General features: G+C 47.0%; 1 protein-coding gene across 2 annotated transcripts in view; it reads left to right on the top strand.

Moving 5' to 3' along the window:
- The first annotated feature begins 1,420 nt into the window (after positions 1 to 1,420).
- The window catches only part of DHX35 (DEAH-box helicase 35), a 47,436-nt gene continuing 32,241 nt past the window's right edge, over positions 1,421 to 16,615 (top strand). For both annotated transcript variants that reach the window (XM_044297830.1, XM_044297831.1), the window contains exons 1-12: positions 1,421 to 1,511; positions 3,735 to 3,862; positions 3,949 to 4,041; positions 6,054 to 6,131; positions 7,722 to 7,826; positions 8,477 to 8,538; positions 8,729 to 8,798; positions 9,603 to 9,662; positions 9,754 to 9,866; positions 10,474 to 10,570; positions 11,655 to 11,813; positions 11,903 to 12,113. In XM_044297830.1, the coding sequence (XP_044153765.1) occupies positions 1,472 to 1,511; positions 3,735 to 3,862; positions 3,949 to 4,041; positions 6,054 to 6,131; positions 7,722 to 7,826; positions 8,477 to 8,538; positions 8,729 to 8,798; positions 9,603 to 9,662; positions 9,754 to 9,866; positions 10,474 to 10,570; positions 11,655 to 11,813; positions 11,903 to 12,113 (1,216 nt within the window). In that variant the 5' untranslated portion in view covers positions 1,421 to 1,471. The remainder of the gene's footprint in view (positions 1,512 to 3,734; positions 3,863 to 3,948; positions 4,042 to 6,053; positions 6,132 to 7,721; positions 7,827 to 8,476; positions 8,539 to 8,728; positions 8,799 to 9,602; positions 9,663 to 9,753; positions 9,867 to 10,473; positions 10,571 to 11,654; positions 11,814 to 11,902; positions 12,114 to 16,615) is intronic.

The raw sequence follows: 16,615 nt of genomic DNA on the forward strand, positions 1-16,615 counted from the left end.
GGGAGCACATAGCCTCCCTGCTGTCTGAGGCAAAAATTGAAATGGCCCCTCCCATGCCAAAATCTTGACCTAACCCCTTCCCTCCAGCCAGAGGTGTAACTTGACCAGCATGCACTTTCTATGACACCAGTGTCTTGTTATACAGCACAAGGGTCTTTGGACCCCCTCAGGCTCCTGGGCCCGGTAGCGACTGCTACCTCTGCGCCCCTGCCAAGAGCAGCAAGCTTCTAGCAAACGATCCCTCAGATAGCATGGCTGCAAAATGGTACAAAGTTTTAAAGACAAAGCACTAACTTCAAGGTAATGCCAACTATTCACTGTCAAGGCTTCAGACTGGATGACAGGTGCTGAGAGACTGCTCAAGAAATCTGATGGATTTGATGTTCGACTTTAAGATTTATATTCTCTTGTATTATTTGTAGAGCAGTGCAATGTAGCAGGCGATATGTCTCAAGGATATTCGGTAACAACATAGGATCCACATATCACCATGGGGCTCTGGTTATCCAGCCTGTGGAGCCTATATCCAGCCACACTGCTTGAGGAGCCTCTGCATTTGGGTACACAATGTTATTGGGAGTGGGTACTTATGTGGCTGGCACACTTATAATGAATCTATGGCTGGCAATCTATAACTGGCACTTATGGACGCTGTGCTGTATAGCTGGCACATTATGGGGCATCTGTGAAGGGTACATTTAGAGGCCTTTGTAATGGTGTACGTGGCTATAAGGGACCCTCTGATGGGCACTTATGTGAGTGGCACACAAAGTAAATCTATGGCTGGCACTTATGGCCGCTGTGCTGTGTAGCTGGCACATTATGCAGCATTTATAATTGCTATTGATTGCTATAGGGACTCTATAATGGGTACTTATGTGGCAGGCACATTTACACTGAATCTATGGCTGGCACCTATAGGCGCTGTGCTGTGTAGCTGGCACATTATGGGGCATCTGCATTTGGGTATACAATGGTATAGGGACGCTATAATGGGTGGCTGGCACCTATGGGTACTGTGCTCTGTAGCTGGCACATAATGGGTACTTGTGTGGCTGGCACCTGTGGGCACTGCGCAGTGTCGTGTATCTGGAGTGTGCCACTCTTGTTGGAAGGTATTCCTTTACCCTGTATCCACGGGCACCCAGCCCCGCCATTCTGTCAGCCTGTACCCCTCCCCTTTACATCAGCCTCTCCTCGCCCCCTCCTCTCCTCTGTCATTCTACCAGTCACTGCCATTTCTCCCTCCTACATCCAGTACTTGTCGCACACGCCGCCGGCCCCTCCATACACGGGCGCCCGCATTGGGGTCCCCATGTCTCGCACCCTGTCTGGCTTGTTACTAGGTTACTGCATTTGCGATCTGTCCAAAAAGCCGGAAGGAAACCATGGCGACCATCAATCAAGCCCGTCTGCTGCCTCCGCGCATGCTCACTTTCGCAGACGTGCTCTTGGCGAGCCCAAAACAAAAATGGCGGCGCCCGTGGGACCGGTGCGCTTCTGGAAGCCGGGTAAGAGGGGTGATCGTGAAATAGGGCGCTAAAGGCTACCGCAGTGATGTGTCCTGGTGCTGGTATCTAACGGAGACGTGTTCTCTTCGGAACACCGTTGTTTTTAACCAACAGAGCAGATAACGGTGGCCTGGCAGGCTCAAAACGAAACAGGCGCGTAGTATATGGTGTATTACGTGGGCTGTTAGGTATCACTAGCGCACTGGACCTGTTGCCTAAAGCGACCAATCAGTATCCAGCTTTCATTTCTCCAGTGCAGGTTGCATAAAAAAAGAAACGTTGCGATTGGCCGCTGCTGCATTACCGTAGGGGGCCTGGGGAAAATGGGGTTAGTGTCTTGTACCCCAAGTCACAGGCTGTACTGTACTCTAGAGCTGCATTCACGGTTCAGCAGGCTTCAGAGTGAGCTAAGACATGGCATGCCTCCATAGAGCTTGCTCCATGGACTTCAGTTGAAAGGATTCTCCATTGCAATGTCCGGGAGTTTGTGACCAGGGGTAAGTTCAGCCATGTTCTGTCACTAGGTGAAGGCCCCAGAGGCAAGACCCTTAGGACCAAGCTCTGGGACCCCCTCAGAATAAAGGGGCACCTCTCTTCTCATGATAGATAAGTGTCTGACTGCGGGGGTCCCATGTGCCTTGTTTGGAGTGATGTGCACCAAGGCCTCATTTACACGGGCCTTGTTTGTGTCTGCATCGGCTCGGATGCGGACCCATTCACTTCAATGGGGCGGCAAAAGATGCGGACAGCACTCTGTGTGATCTCCGCATCCGTTGTTCCGTTCCGCGGCCCCGCAAAAAAAACAAAAAAAAAACAGGTCCTATACTTGTTCACGCTTTGCGGACAAGAATAGGTATTTATATTGAAGGCTGTCCGTGCCGTTCCGCAAATTGCGAAACACGCACAGACACAGATCCGCGATTTGCGGACCGCAAAACACACCACAGTCGTGTGCATGCGGCCTAACATACACATTCAATAAGTACTGACAATCATCTCTCCCCCATACACACCCATAATTGAGCGTATGTGTTGTCACCAGGGAGAGAATGGAAAGCTGAGAGCACGAAAGGATCCGATGAAAATAGTCCCTTTGCCCGATCTTTCTCTCCCCCCTATGTCATCTGCCGGGGTAGAATTAGGAGCTCCCCATACACAGACGGTTGGCTGATCTTGGGGGGGGATTATGCAGTGCAAAGATATTGATGACCTATCCTCAGCGTAGGTCATCAATATCAGATTGGTGGGGGTCCGACTCCAGGTGACAATCAGCGGTGTAGTGACACTTTGTATTTTTAGTTTTTTGTAAATGAGAATGTTTTGCCAGTAATAAAATAAGTTTCACGGAGTAGATTTCAGTTCTGGCGCACAAACAGTGGAGCATGAGACACATTTATTAAGAGGTGTGCATGAGCCCCCATGCATTCCAATAGGAAATCCAAAAATAGCCAAGTGGCACTCTTAGCTATTTTCAGAAGTCCCGTTGCAATGAATCAGAGGTGCACTGCACTTGCGCTCCATTCACTTCTATGGGGCTGACGGAAATAGCTGAGCCAGCGCTCGGCTATTTACGGCGCTCCCATAGGAATGAGTGGAGGGCGGCCGCGCATGCGCAGTGTACCCTCCGGGACTTTGCTGGCTTCATTCTAAGTATAGGTGCAGGTCCCAGAGGTGAGACATATCCTACTGATATACCCCGAATGTCTGAGATGGTACAACCCCTTTAATGTTGATTGATGGGAGTCCGCACCTCTGCTGATCAGCTGTTTGAAGAGGTTGCGGTTCTCCGTTGACCGCTGCGGCCTCTTCCTGGGCCTGCAGTACCAAGCACCGCCACTAGACAATGTACAGCGCTGTGCTTGGGATACTTTAAGGAGGCTGCAGCTCTTACCAGAGTGCCATGGCCTCTTTAAACAGCTGTCTAGCAGTTGGACCCCTACCTATCAGATATTGGTGACCCATCCTGAGGATAGAACACCCCCTTTAATTGTCTAAAGGGTTATTCCTATGTTATAAAGTAAGGGCATATGCAGGGGCTTACCAATCCTGAGAATGAAGGGTCTGCAGCCTCGGTGCACCTTTCCATCCCCTGCTCAGCAGAGCTCCTGACCATCTTGATGTGCTGAGGACTTCAGCCCACCACTTTCACATCAGTAGGCCGGGTGGCCAGGAGCAGTTCTTTTACAAAGACGTCTGTAATGATCTGTGCTTTGTGTGTTGTAGGTACTGAAGGCCCAGGAGCAAGCCTTGCGGAGGAGAGGCAGAGCAATGCCGAGGTGTCATCCGTCATCTATAACCCACATGCTTCGCTTTCCATTGAACAGCAGAGGCAGAAATTGCCTGTATTTAAGGTACCTTAGGGTCATGGGATGCTTCCTGGACCATTCATATGGTCCTAAGACGTCTCACACATGTCTTGTTGTCTTTACCTTCACAGCTCCGAAATCACATCCTTTACCTGGTGGAAAATTACCAAACTGTGGTGATTATTGGAGAAACTGGATGCGGGAAAAGCACACAAATACCACAGGTAATTCAGCATCTGGGGCACAAGGGTGAGACAGAATATTGACCCTGGATGGGATCCTTAAAGGGGAACCACCAAAAGCTTTATACGAAAGTTCCTTTACTGCATTTTAAAGGGGTTGTCCTTAAAATATAGATTATTTTACTCCCCACAAAATAGAACTATTTTTCGAGTGCAATAGTTGCATGCTGTTCTTTTGATTCCCTTTCAGAACTTCCACCAGACATGTAAGAGCTTGTGGTCACGCACATATGACTGCCAACAGTCCTAGATCCAGTGGAACAGTCCCAGATTTTAGACGCTGTTCTGGGAAGCCTGCCTCCCAATTTCAACTGTGTCTGCATTGTAAGGATGCAGATACAGGTGAATACAATGGTGACGCAGGGTGCTCTCTGCTCCCTGCTTCACTATTCGCCCTATAAACCCTTCGTTGGTGGCTTGGCACAAGCAGGCCCAGTGCACTGAAGTTATCACATCTGGCGCACCGAACCACCGTCGGCACAGACTGTAATAAGTGATGTGTTTTGTTCGAGAATGGGGCTAGGGGACTATTCATTAGAGGCACTAATGGGGCATCTGGGGAGACACTAAGGGGACATTGTACTGCATGGGTACACTACCAGGGCATCACTAGGCTACTAATTCTGTGTGGAGGATTTCTAAGGGGGCTTACTGGGTGGGGTGCACTGTCATTGTTTGTTTATTTTTAAGTGTAGGGACAGGGATGTTAAACATTTTTGTCATATACTTTATTAAGGAATTGTGTTTCTTTCTACTAGAAAATAGGATGTAAAAAGACTTCTTAGCATATCTCTGAGCACTGCTAAGGAGAGGCTGTCTTCAGTCTTCTGTGAAGACACCTGTGTGGGACATACAGAGGCTTCCAGCCTGACTCTTGTGACTATGTACATGAGCGCTAACAATCGCTGTCCATCACCCTGTCTATCTGACTTGTTACACAAACGCGTCTTCAGCGCTCAGTAGAACTGAAGACAGATTCTCCCTGGCAATGCTCAGGCAGTTTCTCTAAGAAGACTCTTTACACCCTGTTTCCTAGTGCAAAGAAACATCTTTCCCTGATAAAGTATATTAAAAAAATGTTTAAAGTGCACCTAAATCTTTCTATGTACTTTATTAAAACTTATTGTAAATGCGATAAAATAATTTTTCTAATACAATATATATATATATATATATATATATATATATATATATATATATATATATATATGAAACGAAAAAAGGACAGCACTCCAAGTAAAAGTGATGATGATTTAATCACCCATGTGCAGGCAACATTTCAGCTCATACAAGAGCCTTTGTCGAGGCTTGACAAAGGCTCTTGTATGAGCTGAAATGTTGCCTGCACATGGGTGATTAAATCATCATCACTTTTACTTGGAGTGCTGTCCTTTTTTCGTTTCCTATTGATGGGGTAAGCTGCTACATCCCTGGACATAGCACCCCTTTTTGCATTCCGGTGCCGCCATTGCTTTCCTTTATTTATATATATATATATTTTTTTTATGTTCTTCCAGCAAAATAGGCATAGGAGGTTCAGATGGCTGTAGCTCGTTGCAGTCGTACTGCCATACACTGCTGACATGTCAGTGGTATATGGAAGTACAGATTCCACTGTGGGGCGGGCACAGACAGGAGCAGCGATGTACCATGAGAGCTTCTGCCTGCGCTCGCTTCCCCTGCTAAAAACCTTACATACCACATGGGTACAGGCTTTTAGCAGTGTGGAGTGAGCACAAGCATAAGCTCGCATAGCACATGACTTAACACGCGGCACTCATTGTAAATCTGCAGCGTGTCAATATATGCTGCAAAATTTCCACCGCAAATGTAATCCTTTGCAATGCAGAGGGTCAAATTGGCAGCAGGACCACAGCCAAATATGTGGCAAAAGCCGCAGCTAAATAAGCCACGTGTGTCTTACAAATCTCTCCCATAAGTTTATAACAGGTAAATCCTCTTGTCGTTTCATGAATGTTTCTCCTGTGATGCAGTACCTGACAGAAGCTGGATGGACGGCAGAAGGGAGAGTCGTTGGCGTGACCCAGCCTCGCAGGGTGGCAGCAGTTTCGGTAAGCTCCACGACAATCATTGTGCAGATACAAATCATGCTTTGGTCACTGTGCTTAGTGCAGGAGACCGTCATATAGGTGAATACTGGATAGTAGTTTGCTCCAAAAACGGTATTATTTCTACAAACTGGCAACTTCTGACTCCGTGATGACTACTGCATGAGTGTGGTTATACTGCTGGAACAATTGTGAAGTGAATAGGAGCAGCTCCCTCCACTACACAGGGGACGGAGATGTGTAGTCCTCGCTCTGGAGAAACTCTAAAACAGCTGATCGATAAGCCATCGATATCTGAATGGCGGGGGTCCGACAGTCCGCACCCCGTCGATCAGCTGTTCTGTACTGGAAGTTGGCTCAGGACCTACACAGCTCTATCTGTAGTGAATCCCACTGATGGGAATGACAGCAGCAGTGCAGTAACCAGCCCCCTCCGTTTGCAGAAATGGGTGGAGCCATGTACCGTAGTTCCAGCGCCCGAGCTACTCTGAAATAGCTGATCGGTGTGGGTGCGGGATGCCGATCAGATATTGATAGCATTTTCTGAGCATAGGGCAGGCATGGCCAACCTGTGGCTCTCCAGCTGTTGTAAAACTACAATTCCCACCATGCCCTGCTGTAGGCTGATAGCTGTTGGCAGACCAGGCATGCTGGGAGTTGTAGTTTTGCAACATCTGGAGAGCCTCAGGTTGGCCATCCCTGGCATAGGGCATCAATGGTAAAACCCTGGACAGCCCACTTAACGGTGCAGCAATTTTTTTTATAGAAATATTTTTATACATTTTTATATATAAATATTTTAATACTTTTGCACTATAAAAAACATGTTTTAAACAAAATCTTTTATTATTTTGCTATATTTTATTTCTGGATTATATTTTATTTGGTACCATGTTGGGGTACACTACTATTTTGGGAGGTGTACTGTAGCTACAGTGTCACATCTGCTGCAGATGTTGAGAAGGAGATAACATGGGGCTGGTTTTGATTTCTGCAATTCAGAAGTACAGGAATGTGGAGAATAAATACAGCTGAGCGAAGCCACTGACTGCTTCCAGCTCCATCTCTCTCTCTGCAGAGGTGATCGCCGAGACAAGAGAGCTCTTAGTAGCTCCTGCTGCATCAGTCTCTTAGCCAGGCCAGTGCAGAAAGTCACATACAACAGCCAGCAGTATACATGGTCCTGAATTTCTAGGCAGTGATGCACTTTCGCTTGATGTGAATTGTTTGCGGCAAAGTAGGACCAAAGATCTTTTTGTGCAAATTTTAAAGTGGCACTGTGCTTTCTTTAAACTTTTGATATGTTATAGGGACATCTGTGGGGGTCTGAGCGCTGAGTACGTTCTGTCCCCTCACTGCAGGACTAGGATGTGAGACCGACTCGATAGAAAGTATACGGGCCCGTCTTGTGCAGCGAGGAGAGAGAGCGCACTCGGCACACACTTCTCTCCCCTTGTTCTAGAGATCGGTGGGGGTCTCAGAGCGCAGATCCACACCTAATCTAAAGATTTGAAATGTCCCTATAACATATGAAAAGTTTAATAAAAGTACAATGCCACTTCAAAGCAAAATGTGACTCTGATATCGGTCTAGGTGGCAGGGAGAGTGGCAGAAGAACGTGGAGCCCTGCTGGGACATGAAGTTGGCTACTGTATAAGATTTGACGATTGTACTGACCCTCAAACCACACGTATCAAGGTAAGATCACAAGAGCTCCTGCTTCCTTCTTATAACTAGGGGTCTGACTTCTAGAGCCCCTAGTAATCGTGTTTTATCTGCTAGCACAGCCACAGTAAGGCCCCTTTCAGACGAACTTGTCCGAGTCAGCAACGAGGCACTCGCCGGAACTCCCAGCACTGCCGGGGTCGCATAGCATTATATTGATTTATGATGCTATGTAACCCTTCCAGTTCTGGCATGTATTGGATAACACTGACAGCGTTAGGTCAGTGTTATCCAATACATGCCAGAACTGTAAGGGTTACATAGCATCATAAATCAATATAATGCTATGCGACCCCGGCAGCACTGAAAGTTCAGGACGAGTGATGAGCTGCGAGTCCACAGCGAGACACTCGCTTGTCTGAAAGGGGCCTAAATTTGACACTGAACCCTAAAACTAAGTAATCATGGAATACATAGTCCCGCTGATCCTCCAGCTAAAGACCCTCTCTGGCTAGTAGAGGGATGTATCCCAACCTCTCTCCGTGGCATTCATGAGACCTCTTAGGGCACACGGACAGCCCATAAATTTAGTGTTACTGTCACTTGCTGCTTTCTTATGACTTGCTTATGTCTCCTGATCAGCCTTCTGTATAACTGTGTCTGTTGTGTGCTTGGTCCAACAGTTTCTGACAGATGGCATGCTTGTCCGAGAAATGATGTCGGATCCACTTCTCACCAGATACAGGTAGGTTCTGCTGATGATATAAGGACAGCTTATCTATAATATTAAGTTCTGTTCACCGCGCTCTGGCAAGGGCAGAAATACACTGCATCTTACATAAAAGTATAAAACCTGTTTTATCTGTACTGGTTCCAGTTAGACTTTAGGCTTTCTTGTCTCAGCAGGAGCAGCATAACCCTGTCTTCTCTTGCAGTGTACTGATGTTGGATGAGGCCCATGAACGGACACTGTACACTGACATCGCTATTGGCCTTCTGAAAAAGGTGGGCAAACATCATAGTGTGATTTCTCCTGTATTTTACCTTGGCTTCTGATTTGTACACATCCGTAGTTGAATGACGGCAGCCCTCTATAGGACAGTATTAAAGGGGTTTCCCATCGCTAGGATATGCCCCATTGTCTAATAGGTGCGGGTCACCTACGCTGAGAACGTACCAGGGAGAATGGTGGCCGGCCACCGCCAAGTGCTCTCCCCATACAAGTGAATGGGAGCGCACTGCACTTGCACGGCCGCCGCTCCCATTCCTTTCTACGGGGCTGACGGCAGCCCCATAAAAATGAATAGAGGGCGGCTGCGCCCTCTGCCACTTTCCGTTCCTTCCGTTCTCAGTCCCAGAGGTGGGACCCGCACATATCAGACAATGGGGCCATATCCTATTGATATGCCCCCATTGTCTGTGATGGGAATACCCCTTTAAATGCCATTATTTTGGACCTCCATAGTTTTTTTGGTGCGAGGCAAAGTAGATTCCCATTTAGCATTAGAGTGCGATGCTTTTGTTGGGGTAACCCCATAAAACGTCTTCTGACATGTCATTGCGTCCTACCATATGGAGCATTGGTGGTGTTCTATGAGCCAAGACCTTCTTCGATCCGTGTCTGAGATCTCTCCCCCCCCCCCCCTAACCACCACTGAGTTATGTTGATAGCTCTGAAATAAATATGACTGTAATGCCCATTATCCTATAGTGATTGGTGGGAGTCTCAGTTTATAACTCCCATCATTGACATTAGGACTGTTTCCTATAGTATGTTCTAAATGTTGGTGTTCTTTCCCGGATTTGCAGATTCAAAAGAAACGAGGAGACCTGAGACTGATTGTGGCCTCGGCAACACTGGATGCAGAGGTAAATCATGAGACCAACTTGTCAAGAATATGTGATATATCTCCTATCTTGTTGGTTTCCACGTATATCACCGCTGGGTTTATCCACACAGAAATTCAAGGCTTTCTTCAACCAGAATGACACTAGTGACCCCAGCAGAGACACATGCGCTATCTTAACTGTGGAGGGAAGGACGTTCCCAGTTGACATTTTCTATACACAGAGGTGAGAGTCTCTACCCTTTTTCATAAAGACTGATCTATTTCCTTATTCTGTGTCATATTGTAACCTCTTCAGGCCAGCAGGCATAACTGTGTGCCTCAGGTGTGTATGGAGTGGGCTCTCGGGCTCACTCCATGCATGGCAAGTATCACTTGTATTATACAGATCCCTGCCTGCAGTGACTGGGGTAGGAAACAGATTCCATCAATTGTAACCCCTCAGATGCTACCTTCAATAGTGAAATCATCTGAGAGGTTGGCTAGAGGGACGGGGCTCCCTGAGTCCTTCATTCAGACGACAGTAGTGATCCGCAAAACACGGATGCCAGCTCGTGTGTGTTCTGCAGTTTGCGGACTGCACATTACCTGCACTATCATAGAAAATGCCTATTCTTGTTCGCAATTGTGGACAAGAATAGGACACGGTCTATCTTTTTTTTGCAGAGCCACAGATCGGATCGTTTTGGAGATAATAGCTGGTCCCAGACGTGGCACCTGCACCTATCTGACATTGGTGGCATATCCTAGCAATATGCCATCAAAGTCTGAGGTGAGACAATCTCTTTAACCGTCTCCTCTTCTATGTTTTTGGGTTATACTCTTTCTTCCAGCCCTGTTCCGGATTACATGAAGTCTACAGTGCAGACAGTCATGAAGATCCACCAGAGTGACTTGGAGGGTGACGTTCTTGCTTTCCTTACAGGCCAGGTACTGAGAAATACATAACAAAAAAAAAAAAAAGAATAATATCACTGTACAATAGGATATTTTTTTTTCTTTAGTTTCTCTTCGTTTTAGGTGCAGATGGTTTGTTTTATGTATTTAGAATCCTAAATGGAGCAATTGAACGGAAGATAGCAATATACTGTAGGCAGGACCTCGGAGGCCCGACATGCTTAAGAATATGTGCACCAGTTGGAGTACATTTCATTTACTGATGGCCTCCCAAGGATGTGCCAATATTATGAAGAGGTGTCTCTGAGTAATTTTGGCACATTGTATGCCAACGAGGTTGCTTTTTAAGACTGCTGTCAGAAACTCCAGTCTTAATAATTTCCCCTATGTTGCAAATATTGAGAGAGGTTTTCCCATCTTAGACATTTGTAGCATGACCATGGGACATCATCTGTGGGATCCCCACATTTCAGGAGAACGGATGTCCCCTAAATCCTTCCACCCAGGAGAGACAGTCTAAGGCGGCTGCATTCAGCCGGAGAATGGTTGAATACGTGGTAACGTATGTGCAACTCTTTCCATTTGTGACTTTGGAAGTTACAGAATGAGCTAACCACACAACATAAGCATGAATAGAGAGATCCGCACCTCTCGCTTCATTCAGTGCTTGATTGTGTTTGCAGTCTTCCCTGGTCGAAAGTGGGTCAGAGGGGAGACCCTATTTAGTATACATTTATTTGAGGTTATACCAAACTTCTACTTCTACTATAACTAAATGGGGGCATATGGTTATGGGGTCATCGGAAGCTGGTAACCCTTTTAAATGGGTTTTTGGGACTTTGAGTGAATGGGAGCAGTGCTGCAGTAACCAGGTTCAGCTACCACATCGTGTATGGAGCTTTCTACATGGTAATTGCCTTCCTGCGGTTGTAAAGCAGACACTGCAGACTGCCTCACCCCATAAAAAAAAAAAATGAAAGATACGAGGCAAGGTACAATTACATAATGGCCCCTCAAAAGCAATAAAATACATCGGCTGCACTGGGCAAATTCTCAGCACCTAAAACCAGAATGTGTAGCAGATCTTCATCTAATGCTCTTCATGTCCCATTACCAGGAAGAAGTGGAAAGTGTGGTGTCCATGTTGGTGGAGCAGGCCCGTAGTCTTGCTCGCTCAGGCATGAAGAAGCACCTACGCGTTCTCCCCATGTACGCTGGACTCCCTTCTTCAGAACAGATGAAGGTGTTTGAGAGAGCCCCCCATAGTGTTCGAAAGGTATGGCAGGTGGTGCTTGGTTTGAGGAAGGCTTGGCTTAGGTCTTCAAAAACCTACTTTATTTGACATATTATAATCTTTTCTCTTAGGTAGTTGTTGCCACGAACATTGCAGAGACCTCCATCACTATAAACAGGATCACCTTTGTTGTAGACTGCGGTTTTGTTAAGCTGCGAGCATATGACCCCAAGCGTGCGGTGGAATCGCTGGTTTTAGTTCCTGTTTCACAAGCATCAGCCAATCAAAGAGCTGGACGCAGCGGGAGGAACCGGTCTGGACAATGCTATAGGTTATATACAGGTAAAGATAATTTGTATCTGTCCATAGATAAGATCACCTGTGGTGCCTTTGCCGTCCATATCTTACTCATGTTTTTCCACTATTTGACATAATAGTGAAAGTTATGGCTGGGCGCCTCTGAATGTGGGTGATACACCCATAACAGAATTATTGATATGCTTAATCAGCCTGTATCGTTAAAAGGCGCTCTACCATGGACAATCCCTACTTGATGAAAGCAACTACTGAGCAATTTTCAAGTCCCCTACCGCTGGGAACCCCAGAAATCAACCAAGGGTTGTATTGCCTTGGAGCTAGCGGTCCCATTAGTTGTAACATATGCCCAATAATTTTTTTTTTAAAAACTCGCCTATATACAGCCCTGCTGTTCCTGGTCGCTTCCGGTCCCTGCCAGACCAGAAGTGACTTGGTCCTGTAATTGCCAATTAATGGCTGCAGAAGTAATGGGACCAAGTCACTCCCGGACAGGTGAGAGTTTTTTTTTTTTCAATTGGCCATAAGTTATGACCATTGGAATTGCCAACTCTGAACAACCCCTTCAAAGAGCTTATCCGAGTTATAAAAATGTATGCTAAGAGCTATTATATTATTACTATATTAAACTCTTTTCTGAATCACTTACTTTATTGATTTGGCGCTGTTTCGCCACTGCCGACGTCATCAACCCTGCTCAGGCGCTGACGTCTCGTTTCCAGGCTTCTCCCTGCTTGAGGGAGTGGCCCAGCTCTGTAAACGAGACGTCAGAGCCTTTGGTGCCCACCCCTCTCTCGCTCGCCTCACACAGCCTCGGCGATTGTAAGCGATCGTGCATGCGCGATCCTTACCAGAGCCGTGGTGATAGATTCATTCGGCAGCAGGGTATGTGTCTGGCTCCTTCCCTCACTTTCATGGGCCAGTTTACCCGTTTCCCTTCCGCGTCTGGGGATTGTTATTAGAGCCCTGGCCCCCTCAACAAGTCCATCCAAATTACAAAAATATTCATGAGGGAGCTCTCAGGCATTGTTGTTATACCCCCCCCCCCCCCCCATAACTCGGATAACCCCTTTAAGTGTTCGGTTTCCTTTCACTGCAAAATTTACCCCACATCAGCATTGATCACCTATCCACATGGCAGATGATAAATTAATGCTTACTGGGGGCGTGACCGCTAGGACCCCTGATCACAAGAATGGAGGTCACAATTTTCTTTGATCCGAGTAGAAGTGCACATGCGATCACCTTTCCATTCACTACTGCATGACTGCTAGTGACAGCCAAGCAGTGGTTAGTTCCAGGTAGTGAGTGAGGCGGTGGTCACATATGCACGCTACCCTTCCATTCCTATAGGGGGCTTGGTCCAACTCCTGTGAGCATTACCCAATGACCTGTCTGTGTAATGTAAAGGACAGAGATAGGTCGTCCATGGTCCTTTGTTGCTTCCAGTGCATCTAAATGTCACTGGAAAGGGCGATTCATAATGAATAATCTGTGCAACAATATGCCTCAGGTTCATACAGAGCTAATCTGATTCATACCGCCCTATCACAAATGCATTTCACATGTGCCATAGCTAGGCGACATTCAAGCCACGTACTGTACATTATAAGAATATTACATACAGTGTATTATTTCTCACAATACTTCAGCTGCTGCAGAACATCATTTTGAAGTGTAAGGGTACTTTCACACTTGCGTTAGAGGAATCCGGCAGTTCTGGACCCGGAAAAACGTGTTCAAACGGAAACCATTTGTTTCTGGATGCGGATCCGTTTGACAAATGCATTGAAATACCAGATCCTCTCTCCGGTGTCATCTGGAAAAACGGATCTAGTATTTATTTTTTTCCCATTTTTTTAATGCCGGATCCAGCACTAATACATTTCAATGGAAATTAATGCCGGAGTAAGTGTTCCGGAATTTTTGCCAGAGAAAATACTGCAGCATGCTGCGGTATTTTTTCCGTCCAAATACCGTAAGAGTGACTGAACTGAAGACATCCTGATACATACTGAACGGATTGCTTTCTATTCAGAATGCATTAGGATAAAACTGATCATTTTTTTTCGGATATTGAGCCCCTAGGACGGAACTCAATGCCGGAAAACTTTAACGCAAGTGTGAAAGTACTCTAAGGCAGAGATTGATTTGATATCAAATCCTTTTTTTTAGGGCTGCAACGATTAATCGATGTAATCGATTATATTCGATAACTGGATTCGTTGTCGACGAATCCAGTTATCGAATAATCGCCGATTCGTTGCTATTCGGGCGGGCGGGCGGGCGGTCGCTGCATCTTTATTTTACCTTTTTACAATGACGCTCCCGCTCCTGTAACAGCCAGGCAGAGCGGACGGCGGCGTAACGTCACTCGCTCACGTGACACGCCTGCTCCGCCTCCTTCATTCATGAAGTGGGCGGAGCAGGCGCGTCACGTGATTGAGTGACGTAACGCCGCCGTCCGCTCTGCCTGGCTGTTACAGGAGCGGGAGCGTCATTGTAAAAAGGTAAAATAAAGATATGCAAGCGCCGGGGCTGTTAGGGGGAAGGGGGGTCTGTCTATAGCACTGCTATGGGGAGGAGGGGGGGGTCTGTGTATGGCACCGCTATGGGAAGGGGGGTCTGTGCACTGTTATGAGGAAAGGGATCTGTGCACTGTTATGCCCATAACAGTGCACATATCCCCCTCTCCATAACTACGCCGTCCACAGATCCCCCATAATAGTGTCGTCCACAGATCCCCCATAAACGTCGTCCACAGATCCCCCATAAACGTCGTCCACAGATCCCCCATAAACGTCGTCCACAGATCCCCCATAAACGTCGTCCACAGATCCCCCATAAACGTCGTCCACAGATCCCCCATAAACGTCGTCCACAGATCCCCCATAAACGTCGTCCACAGATCCCCCATAAACGTCGTCCACAGATCCCCCATAAACGTCGTCCACAGATCCCCCATAAACGTCGTCCACAGATCCCCCATAAACGTCGTCCACAGATCCCCCATAAACGTCGTCCACAGATCCCCCATAAACGTCGTCCACAGATCCCCCATAAACGTCGTCCACAGATCCCCCATAAACGTCGTCCACAGATCCCCCATAAGCGTCGTCCACAGATCCCCCATAAGCGTCGTCCACAGATCCCCCATAAGCGTCGTCCACAGATCCCCCATAAGCGTCGTCCACAGATCCCCCATAAGCGTCGTCCACAGATCCCCCATAAGCGTCGTCCACAGATCCCCCATAAGCGTCGTCCACAGATCCCCCATAAGCGTCGTCCACAGATCCCCCATAAGCGTCGTCCACAGATCCCCCATAAGCGTCGTCCACAGATCCCCCATAAGCGTCGTCCACAGATCCCCCATAAGCGTCGTCCACAGATCCCCCATAAGCGTCGTCCACAGATCCCCCATAAGCGTCGTCCACAGATCCCCCATAAGCGTCGTCCACAGATCCCCCATAAGCGTCGTCCACAGATCCCCCATAAGCGTCGTCCACAGATCCCCCATAAGCGTCGTCCACAGATCCCCCATAAGCGTCGTCCACAGATCCCCCATAAGCGTCGTCCACAGATCCCCCATAAGTGTCGTCCACAATTTGTTTTAATATGGCCTTTGAACATAATTTTTCAAGTAAGATCATATAAACCTCTGTTTTGTAATTTTGTCGTTTTTCCCGATTAATCGATTAATCGTAGAAATTAATCGGCAACTAATCGATTATTCAAATAATCGTTAGCTGCAGCCCTTTTTTTAAATTAAACCTCTTGCATGGGGGGGTGTATTATGATGTTCTTCAGCAGCTGGGGCACAAATATGTATAATACACACTGCAGCTACTGTAGAACCTCTTTTTTGGGGGAATTAAAAAAGCAAGGATGCCCCACGTGTCAGGTAGTCAATGGTGGCAGAGGAGAAGCGTGTGCTTCATTTCATCATACGCCTAGACATTCAGTAAATCACACCATATTCTGCCCACCTTTTTGTTGTCTAATCCTCAGTGCTTCCATCACTCTCCCTCAGCCCTTCCCATAGAGCCTCAGGCCCAGATGCGTCGCACATGCCGGATCACGTCGTTCGCACCCCTCATACTTATAGGTGTGTCACTGTGGGCACTTTTCAAAAGTGAATACAATCAACCGTCTCTCCCGCCATAACAGCTGAATAATTCAAGTAATAACATCTCGACTCTGATGACTTTCTCTGTTTAGCTCTGGTGCTGGGAGTCTGTCGGGAATGATTATTACTAGAGGTGCTCCGTTCACGCCACCACACTTGTGTAATGTGTTTATTCAGGATTATCCTGCGTATGAAAGTATATTCTCCAGATGTGAGGGACTGCCGGGGGGCAGGGGGTTGTTCTGCTTGTCTGTAAATGCAGCGTACATCCATAGAGATCTGTTCATCATCATCTCAGGGCGTTGTAAAAGCAGGAATTGACAGCAATTTTTTTTTATATAAAAACTTTGAACCCTCTGCAATTCTTATACCACCCACATCCGCTGGTATAGTCGGAGTACCA

This window comes from Bufo gargarizans, chromosome 6, assembly GCF_014858855.1.
Source record: "Bufo gargarizans isolate SCDJY-AF-19 chromosome 6, ASM1485885v1, whole genome shotgun sequence".
Taxonomy (NCBI): Eukaryota; Metazoa; Chordata; class Amphibia; order Anura; family Bufonidae; genus Bufo; species Bufo gargarizans.